The 21,233-nt window shown below is 45.9% G+C and overlaps 1 protein-coding gene across 2 annotated transcripts in view; it reads right to left on the reverse strand.

The window, feature by feature from the left end:
* Window positions 1-20,994, reverse strand: part of LOC144736510 (RNA-binding protein RO60-like) — a 32,682-nt gene extending 11,688 nt beyond the window's left edge. For both annotated transcript variants that reach the window (XM_078619055.1, XM_078619056.1), the window contains exons 1-3: window positions 20,960-20,994; window positions 2,807-2,955; window positions 364-754 (exon numbers count right to left, since the gene is read on the reverse strand). In XM_078619055.1, the coding sequence (XP_078475181.1) occupies window positions 364-754; window positions 2,807-2,944 (529 nt within the window). In that variant the 5' untranslated portion in view covers window positions 2,945-2,955; window positions 20,960-20,994. The remainder of the gene's footprint in view (window positions 1-363; window positions 755-2,806; window positions 2,956-20,959) is intronic.
* Window positions 20,995-21,233: the final 239 nt, after the last annotated feature.

Below are 21,233 nucleotides of genomic sequence, written 5' to 3' on the forward strand. Positions count from 1 at the left end.
TTTCAATTTGCATGACCTGGGAGAGAACAGTACACAATCTTTACCCCACTCTTTATCCCACCACCACAAAACCTACTGAGCGGAAGATTAAGAAACTTGCAACATTCTTTCAACTAGTTGGCGAGGCAGCGGAGAGACGTCTCGCCGTAGTGGACGAGTAGGCCAAGCAGCCCTCCACGAGGGGAGGACCTTCCGCCACCAGCAGAGGCACGAGCATCCAATGGCAAGCGCTGTACCTTTACCCACTGGGCACCCTTGCGGACACCCTGCACACTCCATAACTTCCTTCAACACTCAACTCTGGCCACCTTGTCAACGTTCAACAGCAACAACAACAGCCCCCCCCCCCCGCCGCCCCCCCACCTTTGGCAATCTCGTCGCGGCACTTCACGAACAAGAAGAGTTGTGCCGGGGTGCGGCACACGTCCGGCAGAGCCGCAAATGCCGCCCGCCGAGTCCTCTCCGCGGGTCCCGGCTCCCGGTCCTCCCGGCTCCGCTCTCCGGCAGCGCCGGCTCCCCCTTCTCCCCACCCCGGGGTTGCCTCCTCCGTGCCGGCGTTCGGCGCCGGCTGGTCCGCCGGATTTGCCGCGACGGTCTCTTCGGCGCCGTCGGGGCCGGCGCAGGAGGAACAGACGGCGAGGGCCAGAGCGGTGGCGTCAGCGTTGACAGGGGACCCGACGGCGGCGGCTGAGACGATCTCCCGGACGGCCGCCTCGCCCTGCCCGCTCTCGACGAGGTGCAGCAGCAGCAGAGCCTGCGCCAGCGAGCGCCGGCAGATGTGGGGACAGCGGAAGTTATCCCCGGGCCGATACGGGTTTCACTCGTAACTGCATAAAGTGTGATACAGGGACTCCTCTACTTACGGACATTCGACTTACGAACTTTCAGAGACACGAACAAACCTGGTCCGTGTGTCCAGTTGCCTGTTCGAACCGAGAGTCGTAAGTTCAACCGCCGCGCAATAGATGGCGGTGGTGGCATCTACATCTCTAGAACGTGAAGAAGCAGTGGCATCTACATCTCTAGAACATGAAGAACCAGTGGTATCTACATCCGCAGAACTAGAAGAACCAGTGGTATCTACAATATGAAAGTGACTCTTGTAGAATACGCTGACGACTTTCTCCTCTTCTTACAAAGCCTTTGACGATGTTGAACGGCTCTGCGATTGCCAGGGAGGTATATTCTCGTGCGACCTGCTCCAGGATTAATTGGGAGAAATGCAGCGGGATAATCGCGTGGGGAAGCGTGACGAGGCCCATTTTCCCCCCGAGTTGGCCAACACCGTTGTGTGGAGCGAGGGAAGCCTTCGACATCTTGGCGTGCTCCTGGGGCCTGGAGAGCAACCACTCCAGAGAAACTGGGATCTCTTGGAAGGGTGTGGAAATGACTGGAACATTGGGGGGCCGCCTACGTCAAATCCTCACGTTCAGAGGCAAAAACCCTGGCAGTGAACCGGTTTAGTTGCGTCCGCATTGTGGCACCGATTCTTGTTCTATCACTCCGCCCACTCACTTGATCGTCAAGCTTCAGAGGATGACATCGAATTTATTTTGGTCACATAGGAAGCACCGGGGGGTTGTTTTAGCTTTGCCACGGCGGGGAGGCGGGCAAGGTCTAACGTGCGTACGGAGTCAACTGTCCACCTTCTGCTTGCAAGCCGTGCAATTTGTTCCTGTACACAGCCCCACCACCCAAGTGATGTTTCACAGAACCTCTTTTTCTAAATAATTTGGGGGGCTGCAGTGCAGCAAACAACTCGTCTATATGAACATTACGGGTGTCCCGCTCGCTAAAGTGGATTCCCCATTTGTAGAGACCAGGGATTTCCTCGTCACTACCCGGGTGAACATACCCCGGTCAGCTTGGGACCGCTGTTGCGGAATCCTGACAGGCGACTCCCCTCCCTCGTGGGTTTAGCTATAGAGAAGCGTTACAGTTGATGCACGTCTCACAAAGGTAGGCGATCTGGTGAAACCAGGCACGCACGGTCAATGGCTTCTCCCGACTGAGATGGCTGCAATGACGGGGCTGCATTCAATAAGAACTGAAACAGATGCCCATCAGCATGTACATTGTAAAAGCCTAGGCTCGCTTTTCAAGCTCCTACGCAATATCTTACTGAAATGTAAACTTTATAGAGGGCTTGGTGAACTTCGTCACAATGCGAAATTGGTGATCTATAGGGCCGAAAAATGCGCAATTGAGGGAAACGGCTTAGACAGCCACTGTCGCATAATCAATGTCCTGGTTTCTGCCAGAATTTGGCTGGAACGTCGGTATGCTCAGTTCATGAGGGGGTGTTGCAACCTTTTTGACACGTTGGGCTATAGAGGGTGCTCTGTGTAATGTGACTGACGGAGGGAATCTAGTAATGAGTTTTTTAAGGTGATTGTTTGTTTGTGTCTGTGAACACAGCAGTACACAATGGGACTTACGTTACATTGGAAAAGGTGTAAATGTGTTATATTTTTTGTGTAAAAAAGGCCATTAAAGCCAAAAATTTCAAACAAAAACGACATGATGAACGAAGCCAAGTGCCAAATAACCAATCTTGATTTGAAGTTTTCGTGACTGCGGGGATACATACTCTTTGGTTCTTTCGGTAAAGTCACGTAGGTAGAAAATAAAATAAATTAAATCATAAATTGTGATTTAATTTATTTTAACCGAGCATCTTTTTCCTTCTTCTGATCGTAATAAAAAGGAAGGAGGGAGGTCAAAGACTCCTCCGCTGTACATGCACAATCCGCTCTCTGGATGAGGGCCTCCCCACGCCGTGCTCATTGCCTCACAGGCACTTCACCTGAGCGTGCTCCTTAGTTGGTGGATCCACGCGCGCACGGTAAACGGTGCCCTCCGAGCCAAAGCAGAGGAAGCGGCGCAGGCGAGTGAGGCCGCTCACTCCCCAGCTCACGGGGCAGGAAGAACGTGCGGGATCCATGCGGCTGCCTCCTGAGAAGTGGGGGGGCGGGTGGAGGAAATTGGGCTTTATTAACAGTCCTAATCAAAGGGCAGCCCATGACCAAATTAGCCGGCAATGCATACAATCTCGTCAGATCTCGAAAGCTAAGCAGGGCTATGCCTGCTTAGTACTTGGATGAAAGGCTGCCTGGGAATACCATGTGAAGTAATCTTGGCATGCAAGATGGCCAAGAAATAGCAGGGCAGCAAGGGGTGACATTTATATCCATCTGTGTGGCTTTTCATTCAGGTTTTTACCCCTGCTATGTGTGGGCGCTTTGTCCGTGCGCTCCCGTTTCCTCAGACGCGGGGCCAAGCTCTAATTCCATGGGATTGGCTGCACATCGCAATGTGGCAGCTGCCTTAGTGATGCTTGTTTTCCTGGACAAAGGGCATTATTCATCTCTGAGAGAAGCCACAAATTACGCCTCCATTTTTTTTATTTGAATGGATGCAAAAATGACACAACATTCACTCGTGAAAATCTCATTAAGGAATGGGCTGATTTTCAACACGGTTTCCATCATTCTCTCATCGCCTGTGCCAATATGGAACCAGGCCCACGCTTGCCGTGGCCGCGTGTAAATATTAAGCCGCAGGCGTTACGGAGTGAAGTCTCGCGCCATGTGAAATTAAGTCATCGTATTCAAAGTAAGTCAGGAGCGTATAGAATTGAAGTTGCGGTTAGCGAGCGGGTTCAACACCCCTGGTTGATGCTCACAACAATGATCCTCGCCCGATCGAGCAACCCTTGAATTTTTCAAAGCACGTAGTCAGCCACACACACCCGGCTCTTATGATTATATTAATACCTGCCGAGCCATTCACAATCTCAAGAATGACCATAACGGACGTGAGAGCCGGGTTACTAGGGTTCAATCACCAGCTATACCATGTGAGATATATCATAGCCTCAGGTACCTTTCTTTAGACACACGATGGTGCACTACTCACTATGAGAGTTCCCAATGCACATGTTCTTAGTTCAATGACTTGATACAGACGGTAGAAAATAGAATGATTGGAGAAATGTGTTTTAACAAAGGGGCCGTCCATAAATGACGTCACGCGATTTTGGACGATTTTGGACCCCCCCGCCCCCCCTCATCGTCACACGGCGTCACAAAAAGTCAGACCCCCCCCTCAAACGTAACGTCACAAAGCTCTGCCCCCCCCCAACAAAAAACATGCTTCAAATCGCTTTAAACTATTGTCATTGTAGTGCGTATTTAATGTGGAGCTGCACTCTGATGTTGTAGGAGAAAACATTTATTTAAAAGTCTATTTAATTGAGTAGAACGTGTTGTCTATATTTATTTAATGCTAGCGGAAGTACCCGGCGTTGCCCGGGTAAAAAATATATTTCTTAAAAACCTTACATATATACACAGATACTAAGGTATTGTCAAAGCCTGGTGGGCCGTTTGAACATTTCTATACCAACAAATATATAAGAGGCTTGCACAAGTCCAAAAAGTTGTAGAAAGTATGGGATAAATAGTTGATGTAAAAGGTTTCCAAAAATTGTGGACCCCCCCCCCCCCCACTCAAAAAATATCTTTACCCATCGTAGGTATATATACCTACACACCTTACATACAACAGAAGTTAGTATCTTTTGACTCTGTAGTAGTATCTACTGACTGTACCGTCGTATCTACTGAGCCAGTAGTAGCTACTGACTGTGTAGTAGTATTTACTGACTGTAGTAACTACTGACCATCGTAGTATTTACTGGGCCTACAGTATCTACCGACTATATAGTAGTAACGACTAACTGTATAGTATCTGCTGACTCTATAGTAGTATCCACTGACTATAGTAGTAAGTACTAACTCTATAGCAGTATCTACTCACTCTATAATAGTATCTACTGACTCTAGTAGCTACTCACCGTGGTAATATGTACTGACTGTATAGTAGTATATACTGACTGTAGCAGTATTGACTGACTGTAGTGTTATATACCGACTGTTTTAGTATCTACTAACTCTATAAAGCATTATCTACCAACTCGATAGCAGTATCTACTATCACTACAGCAGTGTATACCGACTGAGGTGGTACCTGCTATGATTACAGCAGTGCATACCGACTGTGGTGGAACCTGCTATCACTACAGCAATGCATACTGTGTTGGTACCTATGACAGCAGTACATACCGAGTGTGGCGGTACCTGCTGTGATGACAGCAGTACATACCGAGTGTGGTAGTACATTCTAGATTTGAAGCTTTCGTGACTGCAAGGATTCATATTCTTAAAAAAAAGTAAATTAAAAAATATTTTTATTTTACTTATATTAATTTAAATTTTTTACCTACGTGACTTTACCGAAAAAATCTAAGAATGTGTGGTAGTACATATATTACATACACAGATACAAAAAGTTAAATGTACGTAAAAAGTATTTGTGTATGAATTTAACGTGTTTAGGAGAATAAAAACTGTAATACTAAATAAGCAATGGAACTGTGAACCCAAATGATGGACCACATAATAAGCCAGTGTAGTCTCCGTCTCTTCAATGTAGGAATAACAGGACTTGCATAAGCTCTCTGCTGAAGCCCTTTCGTTGCCAGCAGACCTGGACATTGACATTTAGCTCTCCAAAAGTGCCATACGCAAGACAAACAGAAACATGTATTTAATTGTAGTTAACATTTATTTAGTGCCTTTTTATACAGCTCTTGACTCAGGTGCAACCGCAACAAACAAAAACATGAACAAAGAACATCTTAAAGTGATGACGCGCGACAGAAACATCCAGGAAAAAACAGCAAAATCTTCCTAAAAAAACACCGTATATTAACGCTGTGCGCAAAAATCCCAGTGGGATGCAAGTCTAACAATAACAACCATAAAACAATTTAGATTAAAGTTATCAGGCTAACTCTGTACTACTACATACCATGTACATGCCTCGATTTAAAGCTTTCGTGACTGCAGGGATTCATCTTCTTGGTTCCTTCGGTAAAGTCACGTAGAAGGGAAGTAATAAAATAATAAAAATAAAACATAATAAAATAAAATAATATAATATATTATTATGTTTTTATTTATTATGTTTTATTTTTATTATTTTATTACTTCCCTTCTACGTGACTTTACCGAAAGAACCAAGAAGATGTACATGCCTTTGTCTTATATCGAATCCAATGAGTCATAAGTATATGGTCAATGGTAGAAAAACATGTATATATTTGTACTATAGTAAGGCACTACAAAAAACACAAGACTATATAACTTGTAATAGGAAAAAGGGGGAAATGGGGAGAAGGGAAGTAGGGCAGGTAAGATCCGAGGCAAAAGAACAACAGCGCACGGGCGGTGCCGCAAACAACCGCTGGCTGCAAGATCGCCAACAGGAAAAACTGCCACTTTTTTCTGACCAACACCCCCCTATCAAAGAGCTTCTTTGTAAACAATATTTCTGGTCCTGCCTGCTGGTGCAAAGTAATGTAAAGAATTTTCGTTGCCTACACGAGAGCATCCAACATAAAGTTGGCCATGAGAAAAGCACTGATTTGCCAAATTTAGTCCCACCACTTTTAAAGATTGTCCTTGCGCCTTGTTAATAGACATGGCAAAGCTAAGCTGGATGGGGAATTGAAGCCTCTTAAATTCAAAGACTGTGTCATTTGGGATTATAGGTATGCGAGGGATAAAGACGTCCTCACCTTTAGAATGGCCTGTAATGATTGTAGCTTTGATAACATTTGAATGTAAATCTTTCACAATTAACCTTGTGCCATTGCACAGTTTAGGTGGGTCCAAGTTTCTCAATAGCAAGACAGGTGCCTTAATTTATTGTCGCAAGTTGTGTGGTGGAACAACCGGGAGCTGCAGAGAATTCAAGAATTCTACTGGATAGTTAACAATTTGATCATGGTCCAACACTGTCAATAGATTTGTAGAACTTGCTTTCTCCAGATAATTTCTGCAACAACATAGAATTTATTCTGTGAACGGCATCATTTTTTGGAGCCAAAATGGCCCTCTCCTCTAGCCAGACAACATCTTGAAAGTGTTGTTGCATGTTTGGGTAAACTGTTTCCTCCAGTTCCTCTTCTGAAGTGGAAAGGATGCCTTTAGGCATGGTGATAAGTCCATCTGTTCCGTCAGCAAGAATTCTGCCATTTCCAATATCAAGAAGAGCTTCAGCAAAGTTTCCTGCCTCTTGGTCTCCATGGAGATATACACGCATGTTTGTAGTTAGTCTCAGTATCAATACGTGGCTCCAGAGGAATGAAGACTTGATGCAGGCATTTAACTCATCAGCTTTGGTTCCTCGAAGTACCACAGGTAAGGTTTGTCGGAAGTCACCAGCCATGAGAAAAGTTACACCACCCATAATCCTGGAATTGTTGCGGATGTCCTGCAATGTTGTGTTGACAGCCTCAAATGCTCCCTTGTGGGACATGGTGCATTCATCCCACACTATTAATTAACAATTAACCAGGACTTGTACAAGGGCAGTCCCCTTTGAAATATTGCAAACAGGGTTTTCTTGTCAGGATAGATCTAATGGAAGCTTGAATGTGGAATGGGCAGTTCTTCCTCCAGTAAGCAGAGTTGCCGCAATCCCTGATGATGCCACAGCCAGGGAAATTTTCTCCTTTCGGTGAACCTTAGCCAGGAGCAGGTTGAGGACAAAGGTCTTCCCAGTACCGCCAGGTGCATCAAGGAAAAAAATGCCTCCATTTTTTGACTCAATGTCTTCCAAGATGTTTGTGTAGGCTTCTCTTTGTGCATCCATCAGCTTTGGTTCATTTTCCTCAATAAATTTAAGAAGCTCTAAACCATCATAGGATGTTTCACGTAGGATCTCTTGTGCAAGGCCATGCATGTTTTCCCTGGAGGGTGTGGGTAGTCCGATAGCCCGGAGGTCTTTCCCAGAAATGGATTGAAGTTTATTCTCCAGGAGGATGAGGGTCTGGTTAAAGATGTCATTATTAAAGTGCACATCGATGTTTGGATTTTCTCGTTGACCTTTGTGGAGGATGTCCTCACTCATGACCTCTTTGTATTTTTCCCAAAGTCCCGTGGGGTTTGAAGGGCTGCAAACTTGAATAATAATGCAAAAGAGCATTCTGAGTTGAGAAGAGGACTGACTAACAGAAGCCTCTGTCATAGCTTTGTCAAGATGCTGGTCATCCTCAAGTATTCCACGAAGACTGCAAGCTTCCCTGTATGTTTCGCACCCAACCCCTTGCACAGTTTTTAGGTCTTGGAAAGATTTGGGCCCTTTGACAACATGGAGAAGCATTCTCAGAAAGTAGCACTCCTGATAGTTGGGATGAACCGTGTAGACTCTTCCCAAAGCATCAGATGCACCGTCACCAGCATGCTGCTTCCATTTTTTTTGCGCAGTCCACGTATAGTAGGAGGGAACCTCATGGTAGAGCAGGTTAGAGCAAATGGGTCACTTTGGCACAAACTAAAAAACGCCATGAGGGTTGTATCGCGTGGAGCCAGGGCTTGTTGTTGGGCATTTCTTTCGCTGAAGTTGATGCGTTGACCATTTTCTAGGTGGACTGCCAATTGGACGACTGTGGGGTAACGTTCATGGATGGGGAAGCCTAAAATTCTACAAATGGCCTCATTGCTGATGTATCTTCCTTTGACAAAAAGTTCAAGTTCATCCACACTTTGGCCCTCTTTTTGTAAGGCAAACACGGCCATGTCAGAGCCTTTGTTGATGTATTTGCAAACATATTTGATGGCTTTCACAGAATTGCAGAATTCGACGTTAATGTGCGCCTCGAAGATCTTGCACAGAAGAGGGCAGTACGGAACGATCCACTGGTTGTCAATCTTCATTTCAGAGTTTGTGCCAGGTCTGAGCGCAGTTTGAAATCCACCGTCGTCAGTATTTCTGCGACGATATAGAGGATAGCCATCATGGCCTGCCTGAGTGTCTTTTAGGAAGTGTCTGGGATACTTTTTGGTACACTTGCGGTCTTGCATACATGGCAAATTAGGATTGAAGTCTCCACATGGGCCATGAACCATTTGCTTGCAGACGACATCAAAGAGGGCAGGATCTTGATCGGGGTCTGGTAGCTCGGCACTGATAAAAGTGTCTATGTCACTTGCATGGATTTTTTCCCTCATCCATAGCAATATGTGAGCATGAGGAAGACCACGTTTTTGCCACTCAATGGTGTGCAAGTCACATCTTGTCTTCCCAAAGACGCCGCCTTCCTCTCTCGTGAAAAGCCTCATGAGTGCATCAACTTTGAGTTTAAAAACCCTTGCTATGATGTCATGTCTATCGGTTGGTTTTTGGTTTTGATAAAGCTCAAACTGTATCTCTTTCCATTTAGGATTGCAAGTGAAGGTGATGAAGAGATCGGGTCTGCCATATTGCCTGATGTAGGTCATGGCATCTTGAATTCTCTCGTGCATGTAACTTGGTCCACCTGTGAAGGCAAAATAACTAATCGCCCCACATTCTGAGCATTTGCATCTCCGTCAGCATTGATAGCATCCCTGAGATGAGCATACTGTTCAACACGCAAGCGTGTTTGATTGAGTCGAATGTAAAGAAGGCGCTCACTCTCAATTTTGGCATACTCATCGACAACATACTGGTGAAAGAGGTTGGCGCACCTGAGTATGTGGTTTCCTCCTTCTCTGTGCATTATCATGAAGGAATAGAAGTCTTTAGAGGAAACAGTTTTGTGAGGATGACTTAGTCTTGTAGCTTTGATATTTTGAGGTATCTGGATGTGGTAGCCATCTTGTCCTTGCCACAGAATAATGGGGTATTTTAGGGCATCATATGCTGTTTCTCTCCGAAATTCGCTTGATGGTGTTGTCTTGGTAGCGAAGCACAATGTCTCTTACCATGTTTCTCACCCACCATAATAACAGCAACCTCACCACAAGTTGGGGCATTGAACCTCCGTGCATGCTCCCCAATTGGGACCTTGGATGCACTGATGACAACCTGATAATCATGCGAGGTGACTTGTTGTGCTGCATGTTTGAAACTTGAAATTAATAAATTGTGTTGGCTGAGCATCCCTTGGAGTGAGAGGGCAATTTTGAGTCTTGCACCAGGAATATTGCTGCAGCGCTGGTTGCCTTGCTGACCGTCATCTCCCATGAAGTATATCTGCAAAAACTTGGTTGTTCGCCAGTCAGTGGCTGAATGGATCCGATTCGATGATAGACTTGTCCCTGAACCTTGAATGTGGGCATAAAGCCTGTCTCCACTATCTCCTTAGTCGCACCAAAAGAAGTCATTTGAAAGCAGGAATTGTACTTCCTGATGTTGGTGAGAAAGTGTTTAGACTCAGTGGTTTGTCCTAAGACTAAGGATTTAAGTGGCTCAGGGGGCGTCTGCACAAGGCAAAGTTTTACTTTGCCATCACTGCAGCACATTCCCTTGCTTTCTGCTATCCATTTTTTTGCACCACAATCTACGCAAGTAATCGACATACAGCCAAATATGGCCATCGATTGATAATCAATATCTGGTTGGTAGATAAAAGCTGCTCTGTTCCATTCCGGGTTATTTGCTCTTGTTCTAGATGCAGCAGCATGACGGACTTGCGTTATGTGCGCCACCTGGTGATGTTGTGGTTCGTCAGCCCGTGCTGACGCAATGGCTGTGCGGTCCGTTGTTTGGCGAGATGCACGATGTTCATCGTTTTCTTCAACCCGTGCTGCCGCAGTGGCTGTGCGGTCCGTTGTTAGGCGAGATGCACGATGTTGAGGGTTTTCTTCAACCCGTGCTGCTGCAGTGGCTGTGCGGTCCCTTGTTTGGCGAGATGCACAATATTCAGGAATTTCGGCAGCCCGTGCTGCTGCAGTGGATGTGCGGTTTCTGGCTTGTCGATATGTACCCTCTTCAGGATTGACTTCAGTTTGGGTTGCTGCAGTGGCTGTGCAGTCAGTCGTTTGTTTTAGTGCAAGCTGCTCTTCAGTTTCCTCAGCATGTGCTACTGAGACACCTTCGTTGTTTGTTTGAGAAAGTTGCTGCTCCTGCGTTGTTTGTTTTGCGTGGTACAGCGCCACTCTCTTCGGATGTTTATTTTTCTTGGAGAGGCTTGATTTTTTTCTTTTTGGCATTTTTGCCGCAAAGAAAAACCTCACTCCCGTCACCACTCAGCAAGTTTGTTAGCGTAATCGGCCTGGCCTATGTCTCTCCTCCTGTGATCTTTATTTACAAGTTTTCTTCAGAGGAGCATTCATGTATCTGTAATTATGAGATGCACACCAACGACATTTTATAAAGCATAAAAATGTGACTCCTATCATTTTACCAACATAACAATACATTAACCTCAGTACTATATCTAAAGGAATATTATGAACTTATCAAACTATAAGTTGATAATAAATGAAGTAGAATCATGAGGGTTTTTCCGGCAGGTTGTTTTTCAACTTTGCCAAGGAATAATTTCAAAACGAAATAAATAATGAAAAGGGAAAAAAGTATACAGTAATCCCTCGCCACTTCGCGGTTCAAGTTTCGCGGCCTCAGTGCATCGCGCATTTTCGAACTGATTTAAAGGCCTCATTATACCTGTGCAGTAACACCATCATCATCATCATTCATCATCACATTCATCGAACTGCACAGGTCTGTCATCGTCGTCATTGTCATCGTCATTGTCATTGTTGTCGTCATTACTGGAGTCAAGTCTCAAGATACTACTGTCATTGGTGAGTGTAGAACACCATAATACGTATCGTATGAGAGAGAGAGAGAGTGAATGTATAATATTAAGGTTTTATAATTAAGTAGATTTAAGTAAAATATATATATAAAGTATATATATATACATATTTTAAACATTCTGGTACCCACACACACATATACGGAAATTCCTAGGGGGCCAATCCTACTTCGCGGATTTTCACCTATCGCGAGGGGTTCCGGTCCCCATTAACTGCGATAAACAAGGGATCACTGTACCTGTAAATATGAGCAGATGCGCAGCAATCAAAGCCGGAGTGAAAAAGGAATATTTATTTATTTATAATTTATTTTTAAAATGAAGTCTAAAAAGATCAAATTTTTGTATCGTTAATAAACACTGTGCAAAAGAAAAGTGATGCTTATTTTAGTCCCTGGGTAGTCAGTGTTCCACACACACTTGGACTTACACACCTAAAAAAAATGCTTCAAACAAACAGATGTATTGTCCTTATGTTTCTGTTAACGTGACATTACCGAAAGAGGCAAATAATAAATGAAAAGCACCCGTTGTAAATAATAAATTAAGTACGATAATAAATGTTCCGCCATTTTGATTATTAAATTGACTGCCAGCGAAAGTGTGAAATAAAAAGTTACTCATATTAATAAACTTATGTTACCTGTAACTATGTCCAAATGCACACAAATTAACCCGAATCAACAAATCTCACTGACCAACCCCCGCAAGGAGGAGGGAAGTGTGAATAAGCTGGAGCGAAAAAGAAAGAGATATATTTATTATTTATTTAAAACATTTCAAAAGTCGAAAAAGATCACATTTTGAAACGTTAATAAACACTGTGCAAAGGAAAAGTGTTGGTTTTTTTAGTCCCTGGGTAGTCAGTGTTACACACACACTTGGCCTTACATTCCTAAAAAAAATGCTTAAAACAAACTGAATGTATTGTCGTTATGTTTCTATTTAGGTGACATTACCGAAAGAGGCAAATAATAAAGGAAAGGCACCCGGTTTAAATAATCAATTAAGTAAGATAATACATTTTCCGTCATTTTGATTTTAAAATTGGCCGCGAGCGAAAGTGTGAAATAAAATTTACTCATATTAATAAACTTATGATACCTGGAACTATGTCCAAATGCACACAAATTAACCCGAATAAACAAATCTCACTGACCAACCACCGCAAGGAGGGAAGTGTGAATAAGCTGGAACGAAAAAGAAAGAGATTAATTTATTCTTTATTAAAAAAAGTTAAAAGTCGAAAAGATCAAATTTTGATTTGTTAATAAACACTGTGCAAAGGAAAAGTGATTTTTTTAGTCCCTGGGTAGTCAGTGTTACACACACACTTGGACTTACACACCTAAAAAAATTCTTAAAACTGAATGTATTGTCGTTATGTTTCTATTTACGTGACAATACCGTAAGAGGCAAATAAAACATTAAAGGCACCCGTTTTAAATAATAAATTAAGTACGATAATAAATGTCCCGCCATTTTGATTTTTAAATTTACCGCGAGCGAAAGTGTGAAATAAAAAGTTACTCATATTAATAAACTTATGTTACCTGTAACTATGTCCAAATACACACAAATTAACCCGAATCAACAAATCTCACTGGCCAACCCCCACAAGGAGGAGAGAAGTGTGAATACGCTGTAGCGAAAAATTTATTTAAGAAATGAAAAAAGTCGAAAAAGATAAAATGTTGATTCGTTAATAAACATTGTGCAAAGGAAAAGTGATTATTTTTTTAGTCCCTGGGTAGTCAGTGTTACACACACACTTGGACTTACACACCTAAAAAAATGCTTAAAACAAACTGAATGCATTGTCGTTGTGCTTCTATTTACGTGACATCACCGAAAGAGGGAAATAATAAATGTAAGGCACCCGTTTCAAATAATAAATTAAGTACGATACATTTTCCGCCATTTTGATTTTAAATTTGCCGCGAGCAAAAGTGTGAAAATAAATTTTTGTCATCTTAATAAACTTATGGTACTTGTAACTATGTCCAAATGCACACAAATTAACCCGAATAAACAAATCTCACTGACCAACCACCGCAAGGAGGAGGGAAGTGTGAATAAGCTGGAGCGAAAAAGAAAGAGATTTATTTATAATTTATTTAAAAATAATAAAAAACTCTTAAAAGATCAAATTTTGTATCGATAATAAACACTGTGCAACAGAAAAGTGATGATTGTTTTAGTCCCTGGGTAGTCAGTGTTACTTTTTACATGCTTATGCCTCAAAAGTACCAAAAAGGCTATAATTCCCCTCAAACTTAGCTTTTGTGACAAGGACAGTGATATTTTGAAATATAGCTATTTTCAAAGATAAAACGCGGTGAGCATTTGTGTCATTCCTTCACGTAAAGTCCTAGTCACAAAAGCAAAGTTTGTGGGGAATTATAGCCTTTTTTGAACTTTTGAGGCATAAGCACGTAAAAGTTAACATTTATTACCCAGGGGAAAAATCGTGTTACATCGTGTACGATCATCAAACATTGCTCAACCTCTATCATCTTCTTACCTAATAATTCAGAGTAAGAAAAAGTAGTAAACAGTAATATCTATCTTGTTTTAACGGAGCTGTTAATAAGCGCGACCCACCTTGTAAGCTTGCCCACGAAATGAAAATGCCCCTCCCTCTCCGCCGACGGCGCGTGTGTGCGTTGCCAGGGGCAACCCCCGGTCAGCGTTTCGCGCATGCGCAAATGTCGCACGCGGAGCGACACGGGGAAATAAATAAATAATGTTGCATATCATTAAATCGATTATTAAACCACTTTAAAGGTGACGGATGAAAAAACGGACATGCCTATTCCCACCGCGGGGCAAGGGACGTGCCTCCTGGCAAAAAAAATTCGGCCTAAACCCCACGGTCCGAGCGCCAAATCCCTCGCAAGCGAGCGTACACAGACGGACAGACAGACAAAAAATGACTAACTTTACTTGATAATCAGGCTACAGTCTACATTATAGACTGCCAGTACACTCACTCAGCTTAATAACCAGGCTACAGTCTGCATTATAGACTGCCAGTACCTCACTCAGCTTAATAACCAGGCTACAGTCTACATTATAGACTGCCAGTAGACTCACCCAGCTTAATAACCAGGCTACAGTCTACATTATAGACTGCCAGTACACTAACTCAGCTTAATAACCAGGCTACAGTCTAAATTATAGACTGCCAGTAGACTCACCCAGCTTAATAACCAGGATACAGTCTACATTATAGACTGCCAGTACACTTCTAGATTTGAAGCTTTCGTGACTGCAAGGATTCATACTCTTAGTTTTTTCAGAAAAGTCACGTAGGTAAAAAATGAGTGGTGGTGGTGAGGGTGAGTGTTGAGGGTGAGTGTTGAGGGTGAGTGAGGGTGAGTGGTGGTGGTGAGGGTGAGTGTTGACTGTGAGTGGTCAGGGTGAGTGGTGGTGGTGAGGGTGAGGATGATTGGTGAGGGTGAGTGGAGAGCGTGAGTGGTGAGGGGTGAGTGGTGAGGGTGAGTGGTGAGAGAGTGGTGAGGGAGAGTGGTGGTGGTGAGGGTGAGGATGGTTGGTGAGGGTGAGTGGTGAGCGTGAGTGGTGAGGGAAAGGGGTGAGTGGTGAGGGAGAGTGGTGAGGGTGAGTAGTGGTGGTGAGGGTGAGTAGTGAGTGGTGAGGGTAAGTGGTGAGGGTGATTAGTGAGTAGTGAGGGTGAGTGGTGAATGTGAGTGGTGAGCATGAGTGGTGAGTGGTGAGGAGTGAGGAAGAGTGGTGAGTGGTGAGGGTGAGTGGTGAGCGTGAGTGGTGAGGGAGAGGGGTGAGTGTTGAGGATGAGTGGTGAGGGTGAGTGGTGAGTAGTAAGGATAATTGGTGAGGGTGAGTGGTGAGGGTGAGTGGTGAGTACAGTCAACATGCACTGCTGTAATCATAGCAGGTACCACCACCACCACAGTATGTACTGCTCTCATCAGAGCAGGTACCACCACCACCACAGTATGTACTGCTGTCATCATAGCAGGTACCACCACAGTATGTACTGCTGTCGTCATAGCAGGTGCCACCACACTCGGTATGTACTGCTGTCATCATAGCAGGTACCACCACCACAATATGTACTCCTCTCATCATAGCAGATACCACCACAATATGCACTGCTGTAATCATAGCAGGTACCACCACAGCAGTATGCACTGCTGTAATCATAGGTACCACACTGCTGTAATCATAGTATGTACCACCACAGCAGTATGCACTGCTGCAATCATAGCATGTACCACCACAGTCAGTATGCACTGCTGTAATCATAGAAGCTACCACCACAGCAGTATGCACTGCTGTTATCATAGCAGGTACCACCACAATATGCACTGCTGTCATCATAAGAGGTACCAACACAGTCAGTATGCACTGCTGTAATCATAGCAGGTATCAACACAGCAATATGCACTGCTGTAATCATAGCAGGTACCACCAGTCAGTATGCACTGCTGTAGTGATAGCAGGTACCACCTCAGTCGGTATACATTGCTGTATTGATAGTAGATACTGCTATCGAGTTGGCAGATGCTGCTATATAGAGTTAGTTGATACTAAAACAGTCAGTATATACCACAACAGTCAGTCAATACTGCTACAGTCAGTATATACTACTATACAGTCAGTACATACATACTACCACGGTGAGTACCTACTAGAGTCAGTAGATACTATTATAGAGTGAGTAGATACTGCTATAGCGTTAGTAGTTACTACTATAGTCAGTGGATACTACAATAGTCAGCAGATACTATACACTTAGTCGTTACTACTATATAGTCGGTAGATACTACTGTAGGTCCAGTAAATACTACTATGGTCAGTAGTTACTACAGTCACTAAATACTACTACACAGTCAGTAGCTACTACTGGCTCAGTAGATACTATGGTACAGTCAGTAGATACTACTACAGAGTCAATAGATACTACTTCCTCTGTTGTATGTGTAATGCAGGCGTAAACGGCTTCGCGGATATGACGTCATGGGGGGGAGGAGTTAGGTCACGTGTGAGAGAGGGGTGAGGTCTTAAGGGAGAGATACCGGAAGAGACGGGAGAGTGTGGGAGACAGAGTTAGAGTGAGGCCACGCAGGGCGGAGGTCGAGGAGTGGCGAGATCGCCACACACACGGGGGAGTAAGACTTGGCACCGTCGGCCAGCGGTGACCAAGCGCGGAGGAACGACGGGCAGCGGTGGAGCTGCAGTGAGGGCAGCGGTGGAGCTGCAGTGAGGGCAGCCGGAGGACTGCACAGGGAAATCTGCAGCGGAGCTGCAGAGGTGTGGAGGCTACGGGAGCGAGAGCAGCTTTGGAGCTGCCAAGGGGAGAGCTCTGAGCGAGGGCCATGTGGGAAAAGTGTAAGAACCCGAATAAAGGACAACGGAGACAGACCCAGGATCGAGTCTTTTATTACACTGGTGTCAGAAGTGAAACGGCATGTCAAAACAGCTCAGAAGAAAGAATATTCCTGCGCCATCATCTGCTACATCATCCGACGACGACGACCTTCCTCGGGCGGTCGACCTGCCTGCGATGGAGGAAGAGATCCGTGCGGGAACAAGTGCGGGTCCGGGAGTCCAAGATGTCGCCGCGTCGGTGGACCCGTCTGCACCAGAGGACGCGGATTGGCGATGGAGGCAGATGGCGGCGCAGCTGGAGACGCTGAAAATCGTGCTCGCGCAATTGTGCGAGCTCGTCACGCCGAGGACGGCGTTGGGGAGAGCCGATGGAGGTCCGCAGGTCGCTGCCTTGCCTCCGCTGTTGGCAACCATTGGCCACGCGGCAAGAAGATGCCATCTTGGGCGTGGCAGGAGAAAAACGGCGGGAAGCCGCCATCTTGCGCTCTCCGTGGCGAGAGGCCGCCATCTTGAACACGTTGCGATGCGACGCCATTTTGAATATGCCGCCTGGTGAGTCATCGGCTGAGGACGGTGCAACAAGGAGTCGCAGTCGTCATCTCACGACCGTCAAAGAATTCTCCATCGGGGGCGATTGGAGTGCTTTCGCCTGCAGATTTCTGGCGGCGGTACGCTCAGCAAGGTGGACGGACGCTGAGGCATTGGAGGTTTTACCGACTCTTCTCGATGACGAGTCGGTGAGATTCTTCTGCTCCACAAAGGCAGAGAAGAAGAAAACATTGAGAGGAGTTTTCGACGAGATGGCAGATGCATATGAGCCACCGGATGATGCTCATCGCCGGTTTGTTCAACGTCAGCGAGCACCCGAGGAGTCGCCGGTGGCATACAGGGGTGCGGTATTGGAGTTGGCCATGGCTGCATACCCGGAGACGGAGCCTGACCTGCTCGAACCTCTCATCTTGGGTAAGATGCTCGAGCTGTCCCGGGATTTGGGGATTCCTATGCCGGTGTGTGGCCACAAAAAGCTTACGTCCCGGGCGGCCGCTAAATGTCTTGATGCCCAGTTCAACCTGCGCCGTTGGAAGCAAGTCATGGCGTGGACGGGGGGGCCCATCGTCGAGGGAGGTGCCGCGGGTTGGGATCCCAAGAAGGCGGTGTACGTTCCTGATGGGTGGGGCCCGCAGGAGCTGACAGCCGCCTCTGCTCAGTGGTCGGCCCGCAGTACGCCGGGGCCGCGATCTGCGCCACCGCCACGGGAGCGTCGGGACGGGGTGCCTGCGGCGCGGCGCAACATCGACTGCTTCCGCTGCGGCCGTAAAGGCCATTACGCCAGGGACTGCTGGGCCCGCGTCCCGGGTCCGCCCCAGCAGGAGGCCTCGTCAGCGGACGTGCCACGGAAGGATCCTCCAGGACAGACAAGCCGGCCGTGACATTGCTGGAGACAGGAGACTCTGCTCGGGGTGTGCCTACCACGGCTGCGGGGACTCCGAGCCCCGCCGCCCTTCCGACCCCGTCGCAGACACGATCGCGACGCACCCCCGACGCTGGGCCTTCAGGGACACGGGACCGGGACGTTGACGGGCCTCCAATAGCGACAGGAGGACTTCATCCTGTCGCTCCTAAAACCCCGTCACGTTCCCGGTCTGCAGGAGGGCCGCCGCCCGTCCGGGACGGACCGGCGACCCGAACGCGCTCAAAGTCCCTTACATTTCGTTAAATTTTACTGTTGTGTTTGTTGTTGTTGTTATATTTATTGTATGCTTCGTTGTCCTTGAATGTGTGATGGTTGTGTTCGCTCGCATTACTTGTCTCGTTATTGTTCAGCCGAGGTCGGCTGGATTTTCTCTACGGGGGAGGGTGGTGTAATGCGGGCGTAAACGGCTTCGCGGATATGACGTCATGGGGGGGAGGAGTTAGGTCACGTGTGAGAGAGGGGTGAGGTCTTAAGGGAGAGATACCGGAAGAGACGGGAGAGTGTGGGAGACAGAGTTAGAGTGAGGCCACGCAGGGCGGAGGTCGAGGAGTGGCGAGATCGCCATACACACGGGGGAGTAAGACTTGGAACCGTCGGCCAGCGGTGACCAAGCGCGGAGGAACGACGGGCAGCGGTGGAGCTGCAGTGAGGGCAGCGGTGGAGCTGCAGTGAGGGCAGCCGGAGGACTGCACAGGGGATCTGCAGCGGAGCTGCAGAGGTGTGGAGGCTACGGGAGCGAGAGCAGCTATGGCGCTGCCAAGGGGAGAGCTCTGAGCGAGGGCCGTGTGGGAAAAGTGTAAGAACCCGAATAAAGGACAACGGAGACAGACCCAGGATCGAGTCCTTTATTACATATGTAAGGTGTGTAGGTAAAGATATTTTTTGAGGGGGGGGGTCCACAATTTTCGGAAACCTTTTACATCAACTATTTACCCCACACTTTCTACAACTTTTTGGACTTGTGCAAGCCTCTTATATATTGGGGGGGACAACCCCCCCCCCCCCAATATTCAAATATGCTCAAAATGTCACCCCCACAATATATTCCTATTATAAAAATGTTATTGCTATGCTATGTAAATAAAAACAACAATTTGCTAAACCTTGGCCACAATATCTGGACTTGTCTTCATATAAATCAATGCGTAGATTTTTGTTTCTATGATTGTGGTTATGGTTGTACTTTATTAATCCCTAATCTCTGCCATTACATTCAATGAAACAAGAAATGGTAAAAAAAGTAAAAACAGAGCAATGTAATACAATACACTATTAGACATTATTGTCAAAAATAAACAAAAAGTCTATCCCATGTGTTAGTGAATTTTTTTATATTTTAGGCAGGAAATTCGTTTTCAAATGTAGATATTTTTCTGGGTTGGGACCCCCAGACACCCTGGAAGATTTGGTCCCCCCAAATGTTGACTCCATGGCTACGGCCTTGACTTAAAGTGCAAACTGATTTCAATACTTCATGGCAAAATGTTTGACTGCACCGTATAAAAGAATGCACGCCAGATTTAAGAATGAACTACTCGGTGTGTGGAAGAGTAGGCCAAATACCCTCTCTAGAAGGGCTCTAGCGGAGACCATTCTGTCTAGCAGTGCCTTGAAGGAGATATCAGTGCTGCGCGTTTTCCTGCGTGTATGAAAACAACACCAGTGACGAATATCCGAACCGGTCCCGTGCCGTGTGTAAACATCGCCGCTAGGGAGACAAAGGTGGTCGGGCGTAATTTGAGGCCGAATCGACCAAGGGGAGGCCCGGGACCGGTTCAGATAATCGTCACTGGTGGTGTTGGCCGTGAGAGGGAATCGAACTCGGGTCACCAGGTTCGTAGCGAAGCGCGCTAATCGCTGCACCACCGCTCCCCACCACCACCACCATCACCAACCCTCATTGACCAGGGTAGTGAAGTATGGTCAAACAACCCCCCCAATACGAACCCGTACGGCGTGAAGAACCCCTCGTTATCCAGCGGAATGCTATTACATTCTCTTATATTTATATTTTGTTATCGCAAAATATAAAAATTATATGCCTGTGCCGCGTGTGGGTTGGTGAACCCATCTGTGCGGATATTCGAGATATTGTGGTGGTGGTGATGATGATGTTAAGGGTCATATTAAGAGGCCTTCATCCAGCAGTGGATAGATTATGGCCGATGGATGGATGGTGATTGACGCCGGTGGTTACGTAAGATCATATTTAATTGCTGTTCACGAAGTGAACTTAATGTGGTTACCAATAAGCGCATCGGCTAACGGGTCTTAAGAGTATCATTGCATGCACACTGTACGCGATTGTACTGTGATAGGATCATTATAAAACATACGTTATGAATGAGTAAAACAATAACGTCTCGGTCAGAAACACAACAGCAGCAGTAACAAAATAAAAAAGCGACGATAATAATCATAATACAATAAAAAATATTTAATAACATTAAACTCACCGGAGCCAGGATTCGAACCGCGCTCAGCCGCTAACGACGGGGAGTGACTCGGGCGGCGCGCGGACCAATCAGGGGGAGGCGTTGCACGCACGCCGACCAATGAGCGTGAGCCTTGTTGAGAATAGCGACGCCTTCTTCCGAGGGACCGAACTCTTTGTTTTTTTATGACGTAAGATTTCTTCCTATTCCAGAAGATAACTTCCCATTCCGGAAGATATTTTATACCTATTCCAGGAGACCGCTTACTATTTCAAGTTCAAGTTCATTTATTAGG

The sequence above is a fragment of the Lampetra planeri genome, chromosome 61 (assembly GCF_965212315.1).
Source record: "Lampetra planeri chromosome 61, kcLamPlan1.2.h2, whole genome shotgun sequence".
Taxonomy (NCBI): domain Eukaryota; kingdom Metazoa; phylum Chordata; class Hyperoartia; order Petromyzontiformes; family Petromyzontidae; genus Lampetra; species Lampetra planeri.